Raw genomic sequence first — 26285 nt, 5'->3', positions numbered from 1 at the left:
TTGGGAAAGTGGAACTAAAAATGAAGTTAATAATGACTAAAATATATTTCTGTGAAATTTGAAATATTTTTGAAAATTATATAACTACTGATTACCTAAAAATTCTAAAGTGTGTCTAATTTGTGACTCATGGTAGAAAGTATTTCTTATTTTTCACATCAAGATAAATGGCACCATAATAAACAGGAGTAAAGGCATTGAGGATAGTAGGAAACAGCAGTTCAGTAAAGGCATGGGACATCCTTCTGTCTTGATCTCTTAATCAGTTCTTTTATTTTAACTAAAAAACTTCTCTAGGTAAATACAATCTAGTAGGAATATGATAGATAGGAATGAATTGCAGAGTAAAACTTTAGAAGGACCTGTCTTTTCAAAGAAATGATGAAAAATACAGATGTTCTTATATTTAATATAACAATTTAATATAAACAATATATTATATAAATTAATATTTTCTTATCTTTATCTTTAATACAATCTATATATTTCTATCTATCTTATAAAGATATCTATCTTAATCCATATCTTTAATTATATTTTCTTATCTTTAGTACAATTATAATATAATCTTTAATATAATTCTATCCTTTCCTCCTCTGGCCCAATCTCTTTTATCCATTTGTTAACATTTTCCTGATTACTTTATCTTATTAACTCATTCAGAGGCAACTTGCAGAAAAAGCTCTATATTGAGGGTCAGAAGTCCTACTCCAGGCTCTAAGTTCCTTTACTAGGCTGTTGACCACGGACAAGATATTTCAGTTTTCTGAACTTCAGTTTTCTCATTTAGAAAATGAAGATGGAAACATCTACCCACATCCCTTTAGAGGGTTATAATAAGGATCAAATGAGATTGACATGTACATGAAAGTACTTTAGAAATGGTCAATCATTCCACAAATATAAAGTATCATCATCATCACCATCATTTCCTCAAATTTCTCCCTCTATTAGGTGAATGAAAGAAATATTAAACACCCCAAAGGGGATATGAAAATGGTGATCATTGTTACATATTTAATAAACTTGACTGTTAGCTAAGAAGAATCGGGGGAAATTAATTTAAATTATGTATTTTAAAAATTATCTCCAAAAAAGGACTCATTAGAATTCATGCTCTAAGGAAGCTGAATAAATATTGTTTTCTGTTTATTTTTGTTTTTTTTCATAAATTATACATACCCACACAACCTACACCAGTTGGGTTTAGCTGGAAGTCTGATGGAAAGTTACACTCATACTGACCAGAAGTACTAACACAGAGACCATTAACACAATTGATGGGATCAGCACACTCATCAACATCTAGAAGAAAAACATTTTAATACAATTTTTAATTCTTAAATGTCCCACATAGATTGATGTTCCAAATCAGTTTAAATGATTGAAAGAGTTTTAAATAAAGGGAAGGAAAAGGTACAGAGAAGAGTCAAAGTTTGAAGGATCAAATATGTAACATTAAGCTAAATGTAATTTTGTTTTCTATAATTTCAATGAGAAAACAGATTTTTAAAAACTCTTCTTGAATAAGGTCAATATTATATTTTGTAAGGTTGCAAAGGAAGGCTCCTTGTTCTCCACTAACATTTTTAGACTATCCCTCTGCCATAATCATTTAGCAATATCTCTTCCTTTGATGTTTACACCATCTAGATTTATCTTTCTATTAAGATCCTGGTAGCTATTATTTATCAGGCCTCAGGACATTACTCTTCTTTCCTCAATAAGTTCAGGGCCTTTCTTACAGTCTTGCTCTCTACCTCAACTCTTGCCTTAACATTAGAGGACTTTAATATATGTGCATATATGTATACATACATAGGAACACACATTCATATGCACGTATACATCATTCAGATATCTTTCTCTACTACCACCCCGTTTACTCTAGAGGCAGCTGATGGCACAGTGGACTGGGCCTGCAGTCAGGAAAACTTGAGTTCAAATATGGTCTTAGACACTTACTAGCTGTAAGACCCTGGGCTAGGCAAGGCACCTGACCTTTTTTTTTTTTTTGGCTTCAGTTTCCTCAAGGTGAAATGCACCTATCTTGCAAAGTAATTGTGAGGATCCAATAAAAAAAAAAAGCAGTTAGCACAGTGGATGGCACATAGTACTGCGCATTCTTTTCTCTCTTCCCTTCCTCCTTCCCATTCCTGTCTTAGATTTACATTTGTATGTATGTATGCATATATATGTATGTATGCATATCGATAGATAGATAATAGATAAATACTCCCTCAACTAACCTAACTTCCCAGTTCCTCATTCTATTCAGTTTCCAGGACCAACTCCTTTCCTGTAGCTCAACCATACAGATGGTCATCTCCTTTATCTTACCATCACTTAGAACTACTCTGTTAATGCACTCCAAATTTCCTTTATTTGCTCGTCATCTTTCATAATTCAATTCATTCCCTATGCCTTATGATCCTTAGTCCTGTCCTTTGTTCCTGGCATGACCTCTAACTTCTTTACTCTTCAGTTTTTGTTTTTGTTTTTTTTTCCCCAAGCCATCACTCCTTGCAATGGCTATACTCTCCTCCCTTCCATATCTCAACTCTGATGAATCAGTTCAACTCTATACTACACTTCATTTTTTAACATTTATTACCCACTGTCTATAACCAGTCATACTCCGCCAAACTGTAAGAATAGATTACTCTCATCATTTGCACCCTTTCCTCTTATTTAAGTACTACTGAATTAAGTCAGAGAAAATCAAGAAACCCTGCTGAGTGCTGAATAAAAATTTATAATAAAAAATAAACTGAGTACTCTATAGCATGTCAATCTTTCTATACCTTCTTAATCTTCTGATTAATTTTGAATAAATCCCACTCACTGAAGCACTTATTTCAAACCTTTCTGTCCCCTCTTGTGAGGATCAAATAATAGGATATTTGTAAAATAAAATTACTTAATACAGTGCCTTACAGATAGTTAGTGTTATAAATGCTTTTTCTCTTCCTCCTTTCTTTTCCCTCTGCCCCTCCATTCTCATCTCAGATCAAAAGGTAGCTCTTTTCCTTGCCAAGATAAACTCCTTTAAATATTCTCTTGATCCCATCTCCTTCTGTTTTCTCCAGGACACTGTCCCCACTATCATCCCCACTCTTTAATCTTCATCTCTTCTTACTTACTTGTTTTTTCTACTACCTACAAATACGCTCATATCTCCTCAATCCTTAAAGTACACTTGTTTCCAACCATTTTACTAGCTATGATCTATAGCTCCTTTCCATCATGGCTAAGTCCCTTAGAAAACTGTCTACAATACATGCTTCACTTCTTGAGCAGAACCAAGAGGACTTTGTACACAATAACAGCCACGTTATGCAATGACTAAGAATGTTAAACTGAACCCTTCTCAGCATTACGAGGATCTAAGACATCTCCAGAGGCCTTGGGGGGGAAAATGCTGTCCACATCCAAAGAAAGAACTATGGAAGTCAAATCGCTATCACTTATTTTTACCTTCTGTTGAGTTTTGTTTCATCTTTCTGATGGTTCCTCCTATTGTTTTTAATTTTTACTTACAACTTCACTAATGTGAAAATATGTTTAATGGGTATGTAAATGTAAAGCCTATGTCAGATTGTATGCCGTCTTGGGAAGGGGGGGGAAGAAAAGGGAGAAAAATTTTCAACTCTAAAGCATATGGAAAAAAAAATTAAAAAATAAAAATTAAAAAAAAAATACATGCTTCACTTCTCCTCTCACACAGGTCCAAAACTTCTGAACCTGGCTTCTCAACAAATGATTCAACTGAAAGTTGCCTCTTCAAAGTTATCAGTGATCTCTTACTTGCCAAATCAAGTAGTTTCTCTCAGTTTTTATCCTTCTTGACTTTTCTACAGTCTTTGACAATACTAACCACTCTCTTAACCTGGGTACTCTCCTTCTCTCGTGTTTTGTGACTGTTCTTTCTTGGTCTTTCTTACATATCTGATTGTTCTTTCTTACTCTCATTTGATATATCTTAATTTTGGTCATGCCTACTAACCAAGGTATCATCTAAGGGTCTGCTCAGGATCCCCTTGTCTTTTCTCTCTACATTCTCTCACTGGATGACTTCATAAGCTCCTAATAGTTTAAATATAATCTCTATGCAGTAACATCTAGATCTATATATACATCCCTAGTCTTTGATGAGTTCCAGTCCCACATCAACTGGTCATAGGACATTTCAAACTAGATGTAGCATTGACATTTCCAACTCAACATGTCCAATAATAGATCATTATCTTCCCTCTACCCCTTCCTCTCTTTCCAGCTCATATATTACTACTGAAGATACCACCATTCTCTAGTCACCTAGGTTTATAATCAAGGTGTCATTCTTGACTCTTCACTCAAATTCATCCTACATATGTAATCTTAGGTCTAATTATTTTTTATATGTCTCCCCTTCTCTCCATTTACACAGTCACTGTTCAGGCATTTCTCAATTGGACTATCGCAACAGTTTTCTAATTGGTCCAACAGGCTCCAAGATGACTTGTAATCAGGAGAAACAGATTTGTGTCAGGACAGCTAGGTGACACAGTAAATAAGACTGTTGGAGCTGGATTCAAGAAGAAATCCAGCCTCTAAAACAAACTGTATGACCCTGGGCCAGTCACTTAACCTCTGTGTGTCTCTGTTTCCTCATCTGTAAAATGGGAATAATAATAGCACTTTATTTCTCAGGGTTGTTCTGAGGTTCAAATGAGATATTTATAAAGCACTCTGCAAACCTTAAAGCTCTATAGAATGCTAACTATTTTATTATTACTATTATTCTCATTATCATCATTATTATTCTAACATGTATAATCTGTTTGAGCCTCATCTGTAAAAAGAGGGTAATAATACTGCAATGCCAACTTATTGGATTGTTTTAAGGGGGGGAAAGGTGTGAAAGGTTAAAGAACTATATAATTACATTGTTATCATTTCTTAAATTTGGCACCAAATATTCACATACACTAATCAGTATATAATCAACTATCTTTAGAACAAATTTTCATATTTAGACAATTGACAGACCTGTACAGTTTCCTTCTGCTCTATCCAATTCATAGCCATCATCAGAGATACTATGAAACATTTCTGGAAGGTTTTTACATGTTCCAAAGACATGGATATTCTGGAATGAGCATTCATCAACATCTACAGACATGTAAAATACATATTATTCCATCATTTGTTCACAATTGATAAAATTTTGGTACTAATATAATTTATTGTATATTTTTAATCTATTCAGATTTCTCCCCTACCTACTAATAACTGAATGATTTATCAAGGGAAAATGATATTTGGATATTTTATCTGCAATTAAAGTTTGATATTAATCAGATACCAAAAATTAATCATTCGTTAAAACAGGAAAGCAATTTTTAGTGAAACCAAAATTAAATGGAAACCATTTAAAGGTGCTATGTTCAACATTTTAAAAAAACAACTTTTTAATTCTTAACTAGAAATAATAAAGCATAGCACATAGTTTAAAAAAATCTGGCAAGTGAATGAGCTAATACATAAAACAAAAACTTCTTTTGGTCAATATTTAAAATTATAAAACATAATTTCTAAATTTAATTTTCAATCATTTTTATTGTGTAGTTTTCTTTATATTGCATTTTGCATTCAACTAGAACCAAGTACCTTATGTACCTTAATAATTAGGTACATAAATCTTCTGACTGCATTCATTAGAAAAGAGTTTTTGTTTCTACAATCATACATGAGAGTCCCTTCCATCCCATCATTTCAAATTTCTTCAAAGTATTTTTGTTTAACTTTAGCTAGAAACTCGGGTTATTGAATATCAATAAACAAGGATATTTTTCTGTGCCTACATTAAAATTAGTGTACATGAATATATTTGTACTGATGTAGTAACTGTGTGTATTCATGCATATGTGTACATATAAGTAAAGAAAAAGAGTAAACTTTTCTAAAACAATTTTCTTTATATTCTTAGAATTTAAAGCTATCTTAAATGGCTTTCTTCAATTGGCCATATATTTATTCACAATAGTTTATTCACAAAGGGGTTTAAATGACTAGTTTCAGTACACTAAAATTAGCAGGTAGGTACAGATTGTGTTGGGCAGCTCACTTTGATAACAAACCTCCAAAATGAGATAATATTTTGCAAACAGTAAATCTGTTTTCTATTGTATAGATTTTCTTATGTATTTTATTAATCAGCAACTGAAACCATACACAATGGAAATAAATTTCATTTTCAAGTGATACATGATGGTTGGAGTGACTTCTATAATTACAAATGATAAACCATGTTTTCAGTTTGTCTACGAACAACTTAATTTATCAAGACCTTCAGATATAAGAATTGTATATATCATCTTACAAATACTTCCTAAAAAAAGTGAGGCTCCTTCAGATACTGGGATCTTCTTCCCTGAATGATCTAAAAATCACTGGGGCAAAAACTGATGAAAAAACATTTTTCACTAGCTAATTTCCTGTTTAAAATTTTAAGAAAAAAAAAGATCTTCCACATTGTATCTATATACATTATGTGTACAATTTAAAAGAAAGTCCAAACCTTTATTATTTGGAAAAATATCATGCTACTACATAAAAACTCTATTCTAGGAAGTGATAGATATCACAATTTAAAGGAAGAATGGGATTATTATTAGCCAATAATATCCTGGATGAGACTCAGAAAATCACATGACCAAGTGAAATATGAAGACGCTACCCAAAATAAGCAGTTGAGATTTTGAAAAATGTACTAATGCTTGGTGTAGACAGCATTTCATTTGGTGAAAAAATGTCGAATAGTTTTTCTATTAATTAAAAACAAAATAACACCACCAGCAAATGAAAAATGGTTAAATAAATAAAACAAAACAAACTAAAAAAAGAGGTGAATCAAATTGGCTCTGATTCAGGAAAATTTTGTGAGATGAATGCTAGCTTCATCATTATTTATGCTGCAAAATAATCCGTGCTGGAAAGAATGTGAAACCTGCTTCCTGGTTGAGGTCATTTCAGCTTCTTTTGTGATTTCCTTCATTATGGCCAATTCAAACTTTAAAATGGAGTCAGAATACTTCTTCTGGCTTACCTTGGCAGAATTTGCTCTCTGAACCTGAAGCGAAGCCCATTCATATTCACATCGAAATGTAGCAGGGATATTCAAGCACTGTCCATTCTCACAAAGATTAAAGTTTTCTGCCCACTCATCAACATCTGTGGAATAAAGAGACTCAACCACTATAAAACTGTCATGACTTTTCATGTTTTATTAAGCAAGCATGTTTTTCCTTCTGTTTGTTTCTTTATCTAACCATTTATTCTGACAATTAAGCTCATGGCACCCAGTATTTAAATCTTCAGCACAAACAATCCTGTCTAAAGGAGTTTTAAGGGGTGTTTCTTACGTTTGCTATTTTCTCTCTCATAACAAATTTGTTGTCACTTTATTGATAACAGTGATTTTTCCTGAAGGATACTGTAATTAATTCAAAATAATTTTGGTACTATTATAAAATATGGTGTTTATTTCTTTAAACAATTGCCAGGTTTGGAAATAAATTATCAGTATCACAGCAATTTTAAGCATCGTAATATTTAAAATTACAGTGAGCAAGAAAATATATCTAGTATATTATATCACTTTATATTTATTATATTATAATTTATATTATATACTATATCTCATTTTAATATTAAAAAATGAAGACCCAGAGTAACCCCTAAATGTGAGGCTTAATTAGATACTATTAAAGTGGGTCTTATTTTAAAAGGCCACCTAGGAACATAGGATTATAGATTTAGAGCTGGAAAAACCTCGGAGATCACCTAGTCAAACTCAGTTTTACAGATGAAGAAAAAGCATTCCAAAAATGAGGGATAGAGAGAGAACGTAAAAGTGCAAGGAGCAGCAAAAACAACAGTACAGCTGGATTGTAGAATTAAAGAGTGAAGTAAGTGGAAGAAGACTATAAAGGCAGAATGGATCAAATTGTGAGTAACTTTAAATGCCAAACAAAAGCCTTTATATTTGATTTTAGAGATAATAGGGAGCCAACGAGCTTACCGAGTAGAGAGGGTTACATACTTTCAAAAATCACCCTTTATTACAAAGATTCTATATAGCCACATGTTTATCAAGCATTATCATTTCAATCTTTATTTAGTTCAAATAAAATTATAAAAAAGCCAAAACACCCTTTGTAGCCTGATAGTGTGAATTACGATTTTCAAAAGTACATAGATGCTGTCATAATTAACAAAATGAAAATTCATGAAAACTAAGTCATTGTATTCCACATCATGTGTTTTCTAAATCAGTATATATCATAATACAACTCATACTATAGGAGTCTACAATTTTTTTTTATATTAAAAAGGGATTCTCATGCTTGACAAATGTTAGGAACTCTGAATAACATGTCTAGCATTTTGTCCTAGTCATACCTATGCATATATTCACAACAACTGTACCCAACTATTTAGCTGGATAACAGGAAAATACTGGCAATTAATAATACATTATAATTTTGTAGTTTTGTGAAAAATAAGAATTTAAAAATTACACATTTTTATGTCTACTGTAAAAGTAAAAAAAAATCCTGTGTCAGTAATCATAATTAAAATGCTCCTTAGTGTAGCTACTGATTTTATTTCATTGCATTGTTTCAAAATAAGGGATAGCACAGAAAAATAGCTTACCAGTTAAAAGATGTTAGAAAATATATGTTTGAAATTTCACTAACCTAAGCAAGTAAAGCCATCTCCAGCGAATCCTTCAAAATGAGCACAGTTCACACACTGGGCATTTATACTACATTGGTGGGTTCCATTAGAACATTCAACCAGATCTATACACCAAGAGAACAAAATAAAATATAAGCTAGAACATTTACAAACAAAATAATATTAAATTTGCCTTTAATTTCAATTTGTATGTGAAAGTGGTTTTTGATTATGCTTTGAAAAAGCACGTAGTAAGTAAACCTGTAAAATGCACACAATCTCAAGATAACCCTAGAAAAGTGATGGATAACTGCATAAAATGGGAACTGTATGAAAAGTCTAAATTAAGCATAAAAACTTAAAATAACAAAAGTACTGAGTTCTTCCTGTCCCATGACAGGAATAACCAAGGTAAATTCCTAAGACTAGATTATTTATCTGCCTTACAATTTTCATTATATTTCGCAAAGGAGTTCATTCATTTCAATGACATGTAGCCACTGTTTTATCCTTAACTGTTGTGATGTACGTAGGAAACAATAAAAAGTGGATGATTATGAGGGTAAGTAAGAAGTTGGAAAGAGTATTAAAGGAGGTAGATGAATGAAAGTGAGAAGGAATATAGGAAAGGGATAGAGGTACTTAGTAGTTTGATAGATAAAGAATGGATATGTAGCAAAACAACTGAATAGCAAACATTACATCTCATATTTTATAAGGACAATGATGTGATTCCTAAAGTTAAAAAATTCATGTTTGGCAAATTTAAGTAGTTTGCATGTACAAAAGACAACATAGGCAACATAGCCAAATTGAACGAGCAGAAAAAATGAATTTTTCCATACACTCAATGTAGGTACATTATTTGTGATTGGGAGAAATCAATTAGTTTTACCGTTTTTTCAAGTTAGTCTAGACAACTGTTGATAAGACATTTTAGATGGATTAAAAAGCATTCCGTAGGTTAAATATGAATGTGTCTGCCTTTAAAATACAATCTAGTTCTTCACCTTCTAGAAAGCAAAGACTTATCCAAATTTGGTTCAATAAAATATCAAGTGCCTTGTTTCTTTGCTTCAAATAAAATATTTGAAGTTTGTCTGTCAGAGGAATTATTCTATTTTTTTAACCAAGAAGATAACATGAACTATGTATTACATGTTCAGGTTAACACAAAAGTTTTAACTTTCTTGCTTTTGTTTCATTGAACTTTAAATCTTGTTGATATTATGTTAAAAGTCTGGAAAATATATTAAATATTTTTCATCATATAACTGATTGGATTTACCTTAAGTGCTGTCTTCACATAGCAACTTTTCCATAATATAAAACAAATGTTTTCTTATACTCCTGTGATTCAATATGTAGTTCAATAATAAACTTAACAGAAACTGCTAGGCATAAATTATCTTGCAACTAAAGCTATCTCTTGACTTTTGGGGAAAAAAATCAAGAAAAACAATGGTTTTTTTGCAAGCATGCAAGTTAAAATGCATGCAAAAAATATTGCATAGAATGTTACATTTGACTAAATATAATTTTGTTTCCCAGTAACTGATACTCATGTTTGCATATTCACCAATACATCTGATACCATTTCCACCCCAACCTTCCCTACAGCTAGCTACATTTGAAGCTTCCTTGTGTATTTAAGCACAAAGCATGTATACTGCAGTTGTGAACATCAATGTCACAATCATCTACATCTAAGAAAACAATAGTTGGTTAAGAAAAGCAAGACAATGTAGTATAATACTGAAACTTTAAAATATAGTGGAAAGAGTGCTAATTTGGGTATCCGAATACCTTCTGCACATACATTTAGTAAAATTTAACAGATTAGAGTTGGGCTTGATATGATTAGATTATATATGATTAGAATGATATGGGGCAGCTAGGTGGCACAGTGGACAGAGCACCAGCCTCAAGTCAGGAGGACCTGAGTTCAAATCTAGCCTCAGATACTTGACACTTACTAGTTGTGTGACCCTGGGCAAGTCACTTAACCCCAACTGCCTCACCAAAATAAAAAAGAATGATATGACACATATCTTACTGAAGCAATTAGACACAAGCACATCAGAACTAGTGAATCATAGTATCCTAGCTAACTCATCCCCTGATAGTATACTACAACCAAGTCAATCGTGTGATCTTTCAGAGGCAATAAGACAGAAGGATATGGTGTAGTTCATTTATACTGTGGTATAACTTTTAGTCACAGTCTATTTGTGCTTACCTAGTATAAGCAATTTAATAGGACAGTAATGATGACAGCTCTCTGAAATGCAACCAAAAAAATGAAATAATAGACACATGCTTAATACATGCCTGCACACCCAGAGCTTCCCTTCTTTTCTGAATAGCCCAACTGACAGTGACAAATGAAGGATCTTTTTGTGTTCCCACATTCTCCAAACATACAGATGTTAGAATTTAAGTGACATTCATCCACATCTATAAGGTTATATTTGAATTGTATTGGTTAACATTTACCTATAATAATCATCACATAGAATGAAATACCTTTTACCTGCCACTGTCCATTAATGATAGAAATTAAAAGTACTATTAACATTTAAAATATATTTTAGATGCCCATGTGTAGCACAACCTTGCAGATATGTTTGTAAGTTCATGAGATTTAAAAAAAAACAAGTATATCTTTCCTTCATATTTCCCAGCTTGTATTATAGTAGTTGAGAAATTAAAACACATACAACACAAATACCCTTAACTTTTCCTTACTTTTCTCAATTTCACAATGATAATCAAGCTTTTAAAACAAGGAGAAAAAGTCTTTTTAATTGACTATTAAATTAGCACTGTCTACTAAAGTCCTACTCTAATACCAAATTTTAACATGGAACCCACCAGAGTTCTGAAAAGCTATGTTAAGAGTGCAACCTCTGGCAGATCCTAATAAGTTAGACAGCATACAAGGCTGAAAATGGTCTGTATGCCTACTGAGCAGTCTAACTAAAATGTGGGGGAGGGGGAGGATCACCACAGTGTAGACTCTTTGTCCATTCCTGGCTTGATTTTTATTGGTCTTAAGAATTCAAGAAGACTCTCTACTGGAAGAGTTAAGACCTGAATCAGACGGATTTTAAAGACTTCAACAGAATTTGGTAATGTGATAACTTAAATTTCATTAACAACTGAATATTTCATATGATTTAGCTGAAATTTGTTTGAGTCTCAGTTTCAGAAGCTTAACTAGATACGTGACTGTTGGAAAGTAATTTGCTATTTTGGAGGCTCAGGTTACTCATCAGAAAGCAAGCATTTACAAAATGCTTTCATCACAATTGTGAAAGAGGCAGTGTTAAGCACTTGCAAACTATAATGCAGTAAATAAACAGTAACTATTATTTTGCCTTAACTCTTCATTTTAACACAGAAGCCAGAGGGCATATTTTCCTAGTTCAATACATGAAGCTTTTTCTTTTCAAACTTTTTGGGAAATTTTTCTTTTAATATGAACATTACATCATGAAACACTGTAAGTGTACATATACATAAGTACTCAGAGGCAGCATGGTATAGTTGATAGAGCTGATCTTAGAGCCAGGAAGATATGCACTCAAGTCTTGCCTTTGACACATGAGGGCTGCGTGATTCTGAGCAAGTCCCTTGACTTCCCTGTACTACAGGTATCAAAGACTGGAACTTTCCAAGGAGTTACTGATCTGCATTAATAGGTGAGAGTAGAGTTCCCTCACTAGCTCCCACACTAAATGAAATGAAAGATCTGTGTCTCCAGCTATCAACTGACATTATTTATATAATGTATACTTAATATCTTATTCTTCGAATACCTACCAATACATGTTTTCATATCCATGGAAGCCACAAAACCATCATAACAGAGATAGCCACCAGTAATGTCAGTATATTGGCTACCATCACAGACACCAGGATTTTTTTCACAATCATCAATATCTAAAGAAGCAAAATTTGCAACATATAAAAAGAAAAGTAATTTTTGAGAAAACCAAAGATTACCTTTTTCCATCCCTTCTGCAATATACAAAGCCCACTAAGAGTGGGTATCTCTTAGGGCTCAGTACAAATCTATATAAAATCCAAATCTCTCTCCAGAACTCCAGTCCAACATTCCTAACTGTCTGTTAGACATTTCCAAGTGGATGTTCTGAAGGCACCTCAAACTCATTTATCTCCAAAATGGAATTCATTATATACCCCCTCTTTTCTCTTGCCTCCTTTTTGTATAAACCCTTTCTTTCCTCAAACTTCTACTGAAGGTATTACCTTTCCTTTAGTCCCCCAGGTTGGCATCCTTAAAGTCATTCCTGACTTATTCCTGTTTCTCATCCCCAATATCTTATCCCTTATGATTCTACTTCCAAAATACCTGTTGTATCTGTCCCCATCTCCTCACTTATACAGTCCCTACTCTCAGTAATTTTCACCTGGTACAAAGTGTTCTTTTTGGCCAACCTCTATTCCATTCCATCTCCAATCAATCCTCCACACAGATAGCAAACTGATATTTACAGATCTGACCACATCACTTCCCTACTAAAAATATTCAATGGCTTCTAGTGCCCTAGGATAAACTATAAATTCCTTAGCTAGATAATGATTAGCCACAATATGGATCCCACTTGCCTTTTTGTTCTTATTTCACATTACACCCCTTCACACACTCTCTGTTTCAGTCAAACTGCCCAACTATTTGTTCCCTATGCACAGCATTCTATCTTTCCACCTTAGCCCAGGTGGTACCCATGTCTAGAATGCACTCTCCCTCCTTACCTCCACTCCTTAGGATCCCTGACATCAAAATACAGTTCAGGTACACAGAGACACAGACAGACACACAGACACCCACACACACAGCATTTGCTGATCCCTAGCCTGTTGTTAGTGTTTTTCCCTTTTGGAACTGCTTTATGTATGTATTTGGTATTTACTTGTGTACATGTTGTAGAATGGATGGTATTTGGAGGCATAGATTGTTTCATTTTTGTTTCTGTATTACCAGAGGCTAACACACTGCTTTGTGTATAATAGGTGTTAAATAAATGTTGAGATGAATTGAACTGAATAAAGTCAAATCTGTAAATGAAAATTAACCAAGCAGGAGAAAGGGCTTGTGTTTTTGTTTCCTTACCTGCACAGGTTCTCATATCTGGCATCAGGGTATAAACTTCACTGCAAAGACATTCATAGCTGCCTTCTGAATTAGTGCATTGGCTATCACAGCTTCCATTCATTATCGTATACTCATCAATATCTGGTAAAAGAACATTTCAACTGCATCATTTGTCAGCTCTTTGCCCTATGAAAAAGTCTGCCTTTTAAAAAATAATTATACAGGGGCAGCTAGGTGGCACAGTGGATAAAGCTCTGTCTGGTCTTGAGGTCAGGATGACCTCAGACACTTGATGCTTACTAGCTGTGTGTCCCTGGGCAAGTCATTTAATCTTGACGGCTTCACCAAAAAACAAAACAAAAAAAAAAGTATACAGATCATGTTGAATGTTTACTCACTTCTCATGATTTTGGTTTTTTAGTTATTCTAAGTTGATATTTTCCTATATAAACTATCAGCTGCTTTTGGTAGTATTGCTTTTAACACTTCCCTCATTTCCCCAAAATTAAAGAAATCAGGAACATAACTGGAACGATCAATGAAATAAAAAAATACACTCTTGGAAGTTTAGATCTATACCTTCAGAGCAAAGAAAGGAATCATGCTGCCTTGTGCAACTACTCCCTTCCTAATATTAAACCTTTATTTTTAGTTTGTAAACTCAAAGTAAAAGTAAACTGCATCAAAATATTTTAGTAACTGAACAAAAAACAATTAACAAAGAAATTAAAGCAGTTTACAAAAAAGGACTAAAAAATAGTGAAATGATTCCAATTGATTCTTATTAAAAAGGACAACCACGCAATACTATTCAAGCATATTTATGAAATATCTTGAGAATTCAGTGACTTATGTTAGTTTTCTATGGCCCTCATTTATCCGTAATGAAATGACTTGTTCTCCTTTTACTCCTTTTACTGACTTGAGAAATAAGAATTTAAGGACACAGATGTGCTCACTTCTTACCCATATAGCCTTGCCTGTCTAGAGCTGCTTGATATCCAGCATTACAAGAACACTGTGGTCCAATCACGTTCACACATTTTCCATTTCTACATAGATTATCACTCAGAGAACATTCATTTATATCTGCAAAAGAAAAAAAGGTTATATTTCTATAAAATAATTGAATATTTTACAATAATTCACTTTAAAAAATCATTAAGAACTGTATAAAAATCCCATAGTTCATGAAGTCATTTTTCAAAGAAAAGAAGGTTGTTGCAATGGCAACAAATGATTTTGAGCAATATTTCACATCGCAAGATAAATATTGAACCCAGGCAGGATAATCACATTAACTTGTTCAACAGTGGAGGGATGTTTATAGGTTTAGTGCCCTCTGGTGGCCCATTGAGATGATGCAGCCTTTTTTTAGCAGTTTTAGTCGGTGACTCAAGAAGGCCACTTAGTGAATGATTTAGGTACCTTACCCCCTTGCAGGATAATCAAGTGATGTACTGAACTTCTACAGAGTTAAGGCAAGCAGGACACATGATAATATGGACTGTTATTGGGACATATCAATGCCCTAAGTATTACGTGTGTGTGTGTGTGTGTGTGTCCATTTCTTATATCAGCTGAGGGTCAGCAAAGAAACTGAGGAGAAGAGACCAAAGAAGATGCACATCTGCAAAAATGTTGTCCTTAACTACAATAATAAAGACAGGCAAGTGTAAAAATTGGCATATGACACATGGAAAGGAAGAGAATAAGAATTTATTAAATGTCTACTATGTACCAGGTACTATGCTAATCATTTCACGAATACTTCATTTGATACGTATGGAGTCAGAGCAGGGATGACAAGGGATCATCTTTATGTGTATGTGCATGTGGGTATGGAAAACATATTTATGCAAAATGACAGGGGTGTGAGCAAATAGATTCTTGTTTAAAATAGTATCTTTTCTCCTAGCATCTAGAACTTTTGAGTCTGTATACAGTACACAGGTGATTTTTTTTCTAATAAAGCCATAATAACTAAATATTCAATTGTTCTACTGCCTGGTACTGTAAATAAGATCAAATAAAATAAATTGTAAAAAGCAAACTAAATATGATGTATAGGGCTAGATTACTAAAATCTAAATTATGAAGGTTCTTTTATAAATAGAAAATCCAACTTTAGAATTAAAGGGACCTAAGAGGCATCTGGTTCAATTTCCTTATCAGCATATGGGGAAATTGATGCCCAGAGTGGTTAAATGACTTGCCTAAGATAACAAATGATTTTCTTTCCTCAGTCTTTCTAGAACTAGGCCAAAACAAGGTTTCCTCAGTCTTAATCCTAATTTAATGACAGAGAAATTTGAGCAACAAATAATGTCAAATGCATTATGGGAAACCTCATTTTCTGGTTATTATTTAATTCTATGGGATAAACTCACCCACACAATCCTCATGTAATGGTATTTCATGTCCAAGTATGCAGTCATATTGAAATCTGCCTTCTGTGTTCACACAGTTTCCACCTCTACAAAGTAGAGAGTTATGTTCACGTTCAGTAACATCTGAAAGGTAAATATGTCAACTTGAAGTGATTTTTAGAAAAAATAGTAAGGAAAGGGAAAAATAATTATCTGAAAATGACTGAACTTGAGAAATAAATGAGGAGATGTATAAGTTTTCAGTTGTGATAGGCTTTCTACCTTCTAACATGGTACTGGAAGAATCTAGTAAATAGTGAAAGTTCTAGTATAACTCAAAATTGCTGTTATTAAAAAGTTTAGTAACTTGAGGGGAGAAAGTAGTGGTGAAGAAAAAAAGAAGTATTATAAACTAGCAAGGAAGGCAGCACATACTCATCACTAATTATCAGAAGAATAGATTTTGTTCTCTTTTAATGTTAATTTTCAGGTTTACTAAATAAATGTAAAATTTTAGAAACACGTGTTACCCAATGAATATCCACTGAAGAGGTCAGATTAAACATCAATTCAGAAATGTATAATTCACTATGCCCTGAAAAGTGGCTCAAAATTCCATACAATTAAGTGTTATAATAATCCAAAATGAAGGTATCATAAACTTGGGGGCAAATTACTATAAAAACATTACAAATTTTAATACAAAACTGTGCAAACCTAATTTATTGATTTTAGATCTCCATGAATAAATACAATCCAATATCATTTTTTTTACTCCCATTGAGATGGCGAGAGTTTTCAGTGAGCTGAGCAATGAAGGAACATATTTTTTTCATTTCATGAATTGATGGTTACATCTTGGTCCACAGCTATGTGGGAAGCATTCTCTGAGATAGGTGTGGGTCAAGATTATGAGTCTATGCTACTTTTGCTTCGAGTTTTGAGAGCAGGCCAACTATACTTACCAATACAGTTTGTCATCATCATGAACCCGCTTTCATAACCTTCAAAACACTCACATTCAAAACAGCCTGGAGTGTTGACACAAGTACCACTTCCACAAATGTCAGGAGAACTCTCGCATTCATCAATGTCTGATTTTAAAGAATTAAATAGACTGAAGCGAACAAGAGTTAAATGGTGAGACTTCACTTTTCAGGGGAAGGTACAGCTCATTTGAAATGCCAGGAAGTCTGTGTCATGTAGGACAAAAATTTGTTCAGATGACCAGAAGCAGAGGGGATTAGGGGAGCTGAGCCTGGAGTTCATTCCTCTTCCCAACTGCCAAAACTGTCATTGTCAACTGGTAGAGGCACTTTTCTATGGTCAGAATTCTGGAACCTAATGGGTAGTATTTTGTATTTTTTTTAAATAGATTTTATGTCTTCCTAGATTGAAAATGACAAAACATTAAGTGGAAGGACAAGCTTAGCTAAGGTGATGACAACCAAAGTCAGATGTTATTTTGAGACACTTCCTCAAGCTTTTTGGCAAATCCATTGTGTTGGCTGCAACAATAACAGCTAAACTGCCTTCTTGATTGGAAGCAGCTGAAGATAAGGATCCTACAGCAGGGGTATAATGTAACTCATAGTCAAAGGGATACCATAGGTGGGGAAGACTCATTTATCTATTTAGTCATACCAATACAAAATAGTAACAGTCTCATCTTCAAAAATAATGACAATGAACTTTCTGTATTTTTTTTGCTGTTACAAATTTGTAATATAATTATAACATGACAGACTGCATTCTTTAAAAATATGAGTTAGCATACTTGCTAAATGAATGAGATCAACTAAGCTGTAGCTACTCTATCTACCCAGCAGAGAAAGAACTTTACATAAGGAAAATTAATTTATATTTCTGACCTGATTGGTTAAACAAAATTCAACACATGGCCTTTATTTCTGAAAGCAGGGGAAAAAAAACGATTATAAATGGATTCTGAATTCAGCTGCTATAGTATTTTATATGTTTCAGCTTTAAAATACTTCTCAAAGGATTTATCATTAGGCCTTTAAAAAAATCTTATACAAATAACATATATTCACTATTTAAAATGACTTCTGAGCAGTCTTGCAAGGAAACCTTCATTTTTCCTTTTTATCCATTTATTTCTTCAATGACAAACATTACTTAAACTATATAAAATAAACCATTGTCAGTTAAAATTAGAAGGGAAATCAGTTAACTGGGAAAACAACCTTTGAAGCAAGACTTTTTCATAAAGGTCTTATATCCTATAAAATATTAAAAAATATTTAAATTTAAATTTATATATAATTTATACATTATATATAAATATATAAATTAATATTTAAAGTTAGAAGATAGATAAATATTTGAAGGTTACAAACAGAAAATTTTCAAAGGAAGAAATCCAATTTATCAACAACCATATAAAAAAATTATTCAAATAATTAATAATTAGAGAAAAACAAATCCGAGGTTCTATCTCATACCCATCAGATTGGCAAAATTAACAGCAAAAAAAAAAAGATCAATGTTGCAGAGGCTGTCGGAACACAGGCACACCAGTGCACTGTTGGTGGGGTTGTGAATTGGTCCAGAAGTTCTGGAAAGCAATTTGGAACTATGCGAAAAAAGTTGCTAAATGTTGTATAGCCTTTGATCAGCTAATATAGGTTTGTACCCCAAACCAATCAGATCAAAAGGAAAATTACTCATATGTATGAAAATTGTGCAGTTATATTTTGTACACACACACACACACACACACACACACACATATACACATATATATATATATATATATACACACACACATATATATGTAACAAAGAAGTGGAAAATAAAGGGGAATAGCTGAACAAATTATAGTATATGAATGTAATAGAATATGATTGTGCTATAAGAAATGATGAAAAAGTTATATGAACTGATGCAGAGTTGAAATGACCAGAAACAAAGAGAACAATTTATACAGTAACAAAAAAGGTATAATGGAAAACAACTTTGAAAGACTTAAGAACATTGATCAACCATTCTAGAGGACAGATGATAAAGCATACTACCCACCGTGTGTCAGAGGTTCAAAATGCAGAATGAGACATTTCTTTTCACTGCGGCCAAAGTCAGTAAACATTTATTAAACACCTTCTATGAGTCAGGAGCTGTGCCAAGCACTGAGGATACAAAGAAAGGTAAAAATCAGTCCTTGCCCTCAAAGAGCACAATCTAAGGAAGGAGACAACATGCAAATGTACAAACAAGCTATATATAGGATAAATTTGAAATAATTAATAAAGAGAAGGCATTAGAATTAAGGGGGATTAGGAAAGACTTCCTGTGAAAGGTAGGATTTTAGCTAAGACTTGAAGGAATCCAAGGAAGTCAGGAGAAGGAGAGGCAGAGGGATGGAGGTCAACCAGTAAGAATGCCTGGATTCAAAAGATAGGAGTGTTTTGTGTGAGGAACATGAAGGAAGCTAGTGTCACTGGATCAAGGTATACTTGGGGGTAGGAGGTGGGGTGGATATAAGGTGTAAGAAGACTGAACAATCAAGGGCAGGGTTTAGGAGGTTATGGATGGCTTAAAACCCCAAAGGGGGACTTAATATTTGATCCTGGAGGTGATCCATGGAGTTTATTGGGTAGGTGGTAATGTCTGACCAAGCTTAGGGCTTGGTGCCTGCTTTCGCTGCCTTCATGGCCATTGGAACAAATTGTTTTTACCCGCCCATCCCACTTGGGAAGTCTTCACATATTTGGGGTAGACACCCTCTAATTTACTGAATAGCTTTGAGGCCTGTGGGTTACTCTTAATCTGGTTTAGCACGTCTGCTGAGATGGTTTACTAGAGTGTGGAGTACGGCCGCTGCACATGCTACCACTTCCTGGAGCCACACGTGAGAGCTGAGAGCCAGGTAGACACCACAGGTGGATGAGCAGCTCTGAACAGGGCTTGACAAGTTGTCACATCTGAGGTGCTGGTCTTTCTTGAACACCCCAAAATACCCCTTGGTACATACTAGGTGCTATATAAATGCTCATTTCCTTCCCTTCTTTTTTTCCTCGGGGATATATGCCTTATAATGAAATCTCTGAATCAAAATGTCTGGAAAATTTTTTTTTCATTTTATTTTCATAGAGGCAAATTATTTTCCAGACCACTAGGTGGCTCAGCGGACAGAGTGCTGGGCCTAAAGTCAGGAAGAACTAAATTCAAATCCAGCCTCAGACACATACTAGTTGTGTGATGCTGGGCAAGTCACTTAACCCTGTTTGCCTCAGTTTCCTCATCTGTAAAATGAACTGGAAAAGGAAACAGCAAACCACTTCATTATCTTTGCCAAGAAAACCCCAAATGGAATAATTAAGAGTAGGACATGACTAAACAACAAGAAGAAGTTATTTTCCAAAATAGATGTACAAAAAATATTTATAGCAGCAATTTTTGTGGTGGCTAAGAATTGGAAATTGAGGGGATGCCTACCAATTGGAGAACATCCTAACAAATTGTGGTATATGATTGTAATGGAATACTACTGTGCTGGCAATCCCAAAGGACTCATGATGAAAAATGCTATCTGCCTCCAGAGAAAGAACTGATAGAGTCTAAATGCAGATGGAAGCACACTTATATTTTCCTTTTACCACATGACCAATATGGAAATATGTTTTGCATAACTTCACATATAATCTATTTCAAACTGCTTGTCTTCTCAATGAGGGGGAGGGGAGGAAAGAAGAGAAAATTTGCAACTCAAAATTTTAAAAAATGAATGATAAAAATTATATCTACATGTAATTGAGGAAAATAAAATATTAAAAAAGAACAGGGAGAAAGAAAAGGGGAAGAAGAGGAAGAAGAAAAAGAGGAAGAAGAGTTAGAAGGAGGAAGAGGAGGAGGGTGTGAGGGAAATGGAGTAATGTATAATAAAGTTGGAAAAGTAGAAGGGGGTCAGGTTATGAAGGACTTTAAATGCTAAATAGAACAACTAATGTTTTATCCTTCAAGTCAATAAACATTTCTTAAGTGCCTACTATGTGTCAGGCACTATGCTAAGCACTGGGATTACAAAAAGAGGAAAAGGACAGTCCCTGTCCCCAAGGTTCTCACATCCTAATGGGGGAGACAACACACAAGTATGTGTAACCAAGCTATACACAGGATAAATAAGAAACAATTAAAAGAAGGGAGACACTAAAATTAAGAGGGGTAGGAGAGGATTCTAGTAGATGAGATTCTAGTTGGGACTTGAAGGAAGACAGAGGAGCCAGGAGACAGAAATGAGGTTCCTTCCTTCCTTCCTTCTTTTCTTCCTTCCTTTCTCCCTCCCTTCTCCTGGAAGCTCAACATATTGATGCCAAGTTAGTGACGACACCTGATCAGTTTAGTACTAGTGCTTTTCAGCTCAGAACTTTCAGAGATCTGCCACTCTCAGCCTTTCCAGCAGCAGGAATTCCAAGCGCATGCTATCATATTTGCCTCTCAATCATTTCTGATGAAAGGACCAGAGCTGAGTAGGAACTCTGAAATGCAAGCACAAGAGTCCAGAGAAATCAAAAAAGGTAAATTTATTTAAGCAATTGGATGGGATTGTATAATGATGTATTACTAACATTCTAATAGGAGAAGAATATTCCTTTGCAACTTCGATGTCTTCAGAAAGTATTAAAGGAGTTAAATAAGAAAAACAGGAAGGAGGGGAAGATTAGTTCCGTTCTGAGGTTATGAAGAGAAGGGACAGTAAAAAAGGAATACATTAGTGCAGAAAGAAAGAAAAAAGGGGTAGCCTTTGACATTTCTCGTAATTGAGATATATGAGAAAAAGCGTATAAAGGAAGAGGTGAGGGGAACAAGCACCAGATGAACCACATTCTCATTTGTAATGGACAAGGGAGTGTTGAACAGACATGCACGCGTGCGCGCGTGCACACACACACACACACACACACACACACACAGAGTCTGAAACAAGTAGAGATGGCAGAGGAGTGAGGGGGGTGTTGTTAAATGTGAGTTAATATCAGGTTAGGAATAGACACATGCAAAGCTAAACTCCTGATCCTTAAAAAGGAAATTAAAAGGAAAAAAGAAAAGAAGCAAGGGAGTGTCCATCATTTGGGGAACAGTTGAACAACTAATGATATGTTAAAGTAATGGATTAATACACCATGGCAAATAATGAAAAAAAGATAATTTCAGAGAATCCTAGTCAGCATGAACTAATGAGTAAATTGAGTAAAACTAGGAGAACAATTTGTACAAGAACAACACGGCAAAGATTTAAAAACTCTGATTAAAATAATGACCAATCATGTCTCTAGAGGATTTATGATGAAGCATGTTATACCTTGACAGATTCAAGGTGCAAAAAAAGAATACATTTTTGGACTTGGTGACTTTGTGGATTTCTTTTGCTTGATTATGCTTATTTGTTAAAAAAGTATTGCTGTTATATTTCAGCTTTTAATTAGGTGGGAAGTTGGGAGGAAGGAGATTAGCAATTGTGATACCAAAAAAAAAAAAAACCAAAATACTTTTAATGAATATATCAGAAGAAAGCACAAGTAGGATAGTGTTGAAAGTAATATGTATAATTATTATATCATTTTAAAATTAAATGCTATTAAAAAGAAACAGTTTCAAAACAATCCTCTTTTTTGTTCTTCCATCTATACAGAGTTTTGATGTTTAAGTTCAGAATAAAAACAAATTTTTTAAGTAAAAGTGGGAGACAATTTTTAGGAGTAGATTTTACAAACAGTATAAATTTAGATTAATCATAAATTTTAAAATTAAATTTTCAAACCTTTGGAAACAGGAGAAATTTTACTGATAATAAGTTTTCAATAAATATCTAGTGGAATATGTGCTAAGTGCAATATTTAAGAATTATAATAACAAGTTACTTTGATCTCTACAAGTTTTTATTAGCAAATTTAGCAGAATTTGATTTCAAGATTATATGATTATTTAATGCTCAAATAACTTGAAAATCTGTTTTAATAGATCACATTTATAAACAAACAGGAGATCATAGCAAGGCAGTTTAGAACTTGTATTTTTTCAACCTCTTATCTCCCTACATTAATTTAGCACTTAAGTACAAAGAGAGGGCAACTAGGTAATTCAGTAGATAGAAAGTTGGGCCTGAAGTCAGGATGAGTTCAAATTTGACCTCGGACTCTTGACCCTGGACAAGTCACTTAACCCTGTCTGTCTCAATTTCCTCATCTGTTAAATGCTCTGGAGAAGGAAATGGAAAACCACTCCAGTATCTCTGCTAAGAAAACCCCAAATGAGGTCCCGACCAGTTGGACATGGCTGAACAACAACATAAATAGAGAACACTGAAACATTGAAAAGCTGGGATTTGGGGGAAAAGATGATGTTAAATTCATAGTCTGAGAAAAAATGTTTTATTAGAGGAAAAATTAAATAGAGAAATTTACCTGTAAAATTTCTTTTTTTCCATATCTAAAGCAAAACCACTGTTACACTGACCCTTAAAACTTCCAATGATATTTTTCATTTTCCATATGTGCACGTTCCAGGAATGTTTGCATTTAATTATAGTTAAAGGTAAAATAAGACCAGAGCACATATCTGATTATAATTAAACCTTTTATTATTTTAGATGAAAAATGGTCCTACATGAATTATGAATGAAAAAAAGTAAAACACTTTTTTGTACCATTGAAGAGACAGGGATAACAAGTTTTTTCAGTGGTCACATAGATGTCTTTAAGAAAATACCACCTGGGATTCTGAATTCCAAATTAAATGTTGCAGGCTGTTTTTTAAGTCAATTTTTTTTAATGTATTCATGGTAACTTAAGCTCTTCAGTGGCAGAATTCCATGCTGATGCAAAATTGACACCATATATTAAAAACTTAGTATAGTAAAAGAAAATACAGATGGCTAGGAATGACATTTTCTACTATGTTTTTACTCATGAAACTTTAAAAAACTACTATTTTTATTATTTTATTGTACTATGACCTAAGCAACCAGTACTGGTTAATCAATACATGAAAAATAACATTTTATGATTTAGTAAACAATGTATTTCAAAACGTGTCCAGATTTTTCTAGAATGCATTTTAAAATAAGTCTACTATATTCATAAAAATTGCCCTAAATAAACATGTAAAAATGGAAGACAAATTATAATATCAATGGCCTTATGAATAATAGCAATTTACTTTTATAAAATGGCCAGCCAGTAAGAAATTCTCTTCTGTTAGCAAAGCCAGGTCCCCTCAGACATAATGTTGTATATTCTTTAGTGCCAGGTTTGGGGCACTCCTCACATTTGGTGACCCATGCTGCACCAAGTGCACAGCAGGAGGCATCCATGTGGAACTTCCCAGGCACAGGATGAACACCCCACTTCAAATAACACTGTTCCATAGGCATATCTGTACTATTTATGAAATCAGAGATTTCAAGTTTGTAGTACTTTAAATAATAACAATAATTATGATAACATTTATAGTTGAATAGGTAATTTATGCAAAAAGTTATTGACTTAGACATAGTATGTCTCATCTGTCACTAACAATTTACCCTTTACATAGTATTGTCATACATACTAATTATCTCATTTGATCTAATTCTTACATGACACCAAGAAGGTACAAAAATCAGAAGAAAGTCAGTTTCCTTCTTTTTTTTTTTTTGGCTAGACAATGGGATTAAGTGACTTGCCTGGGGTTGCGTAGCTAGTGAGTGTTATGTGTCTGAGACCAAATTTGAACTCAGGTCCTCCTGACTCCAGGGCTGGTGCTGTGTCCACTGTGCCACCTAGCTGCCCCTAGTTTGCTTCTCATTACATAGTTCTTATGCAAATAAAATAAGCTACATTTATCTATAGTGCTGATTTTATATAATTGTAGTGGATACTTTTTAATAATACTTTTATTGTGTAAAATGGTTTGCATTAACAATCTGTTAAAATCCTAGTTTCAAATAGCAAGTTAGGACGTACTGAGTTTGAAAAACTGATGCCCATAGGATGGGAACTGCGAAAACTGATTTAGAAAAGTCTTGTTTGCTATTGTCATTGAAGTTCTGTGTTTAAAACTTTACTTGAAGTTACTGAGATTGCCTTTTTTATAAGTCGTTAAGATGAACATTTATTAAACATCTATTATATGTAAGGTATTGTGCTACATTCGGGGGTTACAAATAAGAAAAAAGAGTCCCTGCCTTCAAGAGGCTTATTACAATCTAATGGGGAAAGAGAATACACAAAAGGAAGCTGAAAGGGAGGAAGGATGCCAGAGGATTAAGGGGGCATGATGAAGGTAATCGTTGAGTTGAAACCAAGCAGAGGAACTGCTGGCAAATGAAGAGATGGCTAGGATTTTGAGCCTTTTAGGGAACTTTGAGGTGAGAGGAGTTTTTTGGTCCTCACTCCAGCCCCATAATTAAAGAAACAAAAGCGAGAGAGAGAGGGAGAGGGAGAGGGAGAGGGAGAGGGAGAGGGAGAGGGAGAGGGAGAGGGAGAGGGAGAGGGAGAGGGAGAGAGAGGGAGGGAGGTGGAGGGAGGTGAGGGGGAGGGAGAGAGAGAGAGAGAGGGGGAGGGAGAGGGAGGGAGAGGGAGAGGGAGGGAGAGGGAGAGGGAGGAGAGGGAGAGGGAGAGGGAGAGGGAGGGAGAGGTAGAGGGAGAGGGGGAGAGGGGAGAGGGAGAGGGAGAGAGGGAGAGGGAGAGGAGAGAGGGAGAGAGGGAGAGGGAGAGGGAGAGGAGACGGAGAGGGAGAGGGAGAGGGAGAGGGAGAGGGAGAGGAGAGGGAGAGGGAAGGGAGAGGGAGAGGGAGGGGGAGGGAGAGGGAGAGGGAGAGGGAGAGGGGGAGGGAGAGGAAGGGAGGGGGGGAGGGGGGGAGAGAGAGAGAGAGAGAGAGAGAGAGAGAGAGAGAGAGAGAGAGAGAGGAAGAGAGAGAGAGAGAGGAGAGAGAGAGAGAGAGAGAGAGAACTGATGAGCTGTGGTAACAAAGTTGAAGCAATCTCCACAGATGCTGAAGTTCCTGGTCATGGAATTATCTGTTGATGAGTTTATCCTGGATGGGACAAGATGATGATAATGGTGGGGTTG

At 34.4% G+C, this 26285-nt stretch overlaps 1 protein-coding gene across 1 annotated transcript in view; it reads right to left on the bottom strand.

Annotated features, from left to right (window-relative positions):
- LOC110195888 (fibrillin-2-like) overlaps positions 1-25647 on the bottom strand; it is a 104867-nt gene extending 79220 nt beyond the window's left edge. The window contains 17 exon segments of the mRNA XM_078153096.1: positions 1183-1305; positions 5032-5154; positions 7091-7132; positions 7135-7215; positions 8745-8849; positions 10304-10349; positions 10351-10430; positions 11056-11181; positions 12550-12669; positions 13865-13987; positions 14813-14935; positions 16237-16359; positions 17181-17309; positions 23640-23655; positions 23657-23718; positions 23721-23756; positions 24391-25647. Of these exon segments, the coding sequence (XP_078009222.1) occupies positions 1183-1305; positions 5032-5154; positions 7091-7132; positions 7135-7215; positions 8745-8849; positions 10304-10349; positions 10351-10430; positions 11056-11181; positions 12550-12669; positions 13865-13987; positions 14813-14935; positions 16237-16359; positions 17181-17309; positions 23640-23655; positions 23657-23718; positions 23721-23756; positions 24391-24739 (1807 nt within the window). The 5' untranslated portion in view covers positions 24740-25647.
- Positions 25648-26285: the final 638 nt, after the last annotated feature.

The sequence above is a fragment of the Phascolarctos cinereus genome, unplaced genomic scaffold, assembly GCF_003287225.1.
Source record: "Phascolarctos cinereus isolate Bilbo 61053 unplaced genomic scaffold, phaCin_HiC Scaffold_4;HRSCAF=312, whole genome shotgun sequence".
Lineage (NCBI taxonomy): Eukaryota > Metazoa > Chordata > Mammalia > Diprotodontia > Phascolarctidae > Phascolarctos > Phascolarctos cinereus.
The sequence above is the reverse complement of the archived record's forward strand: the minus strand, read 5'-3'. Positions and strand labels throughout refer to the sequence as shown.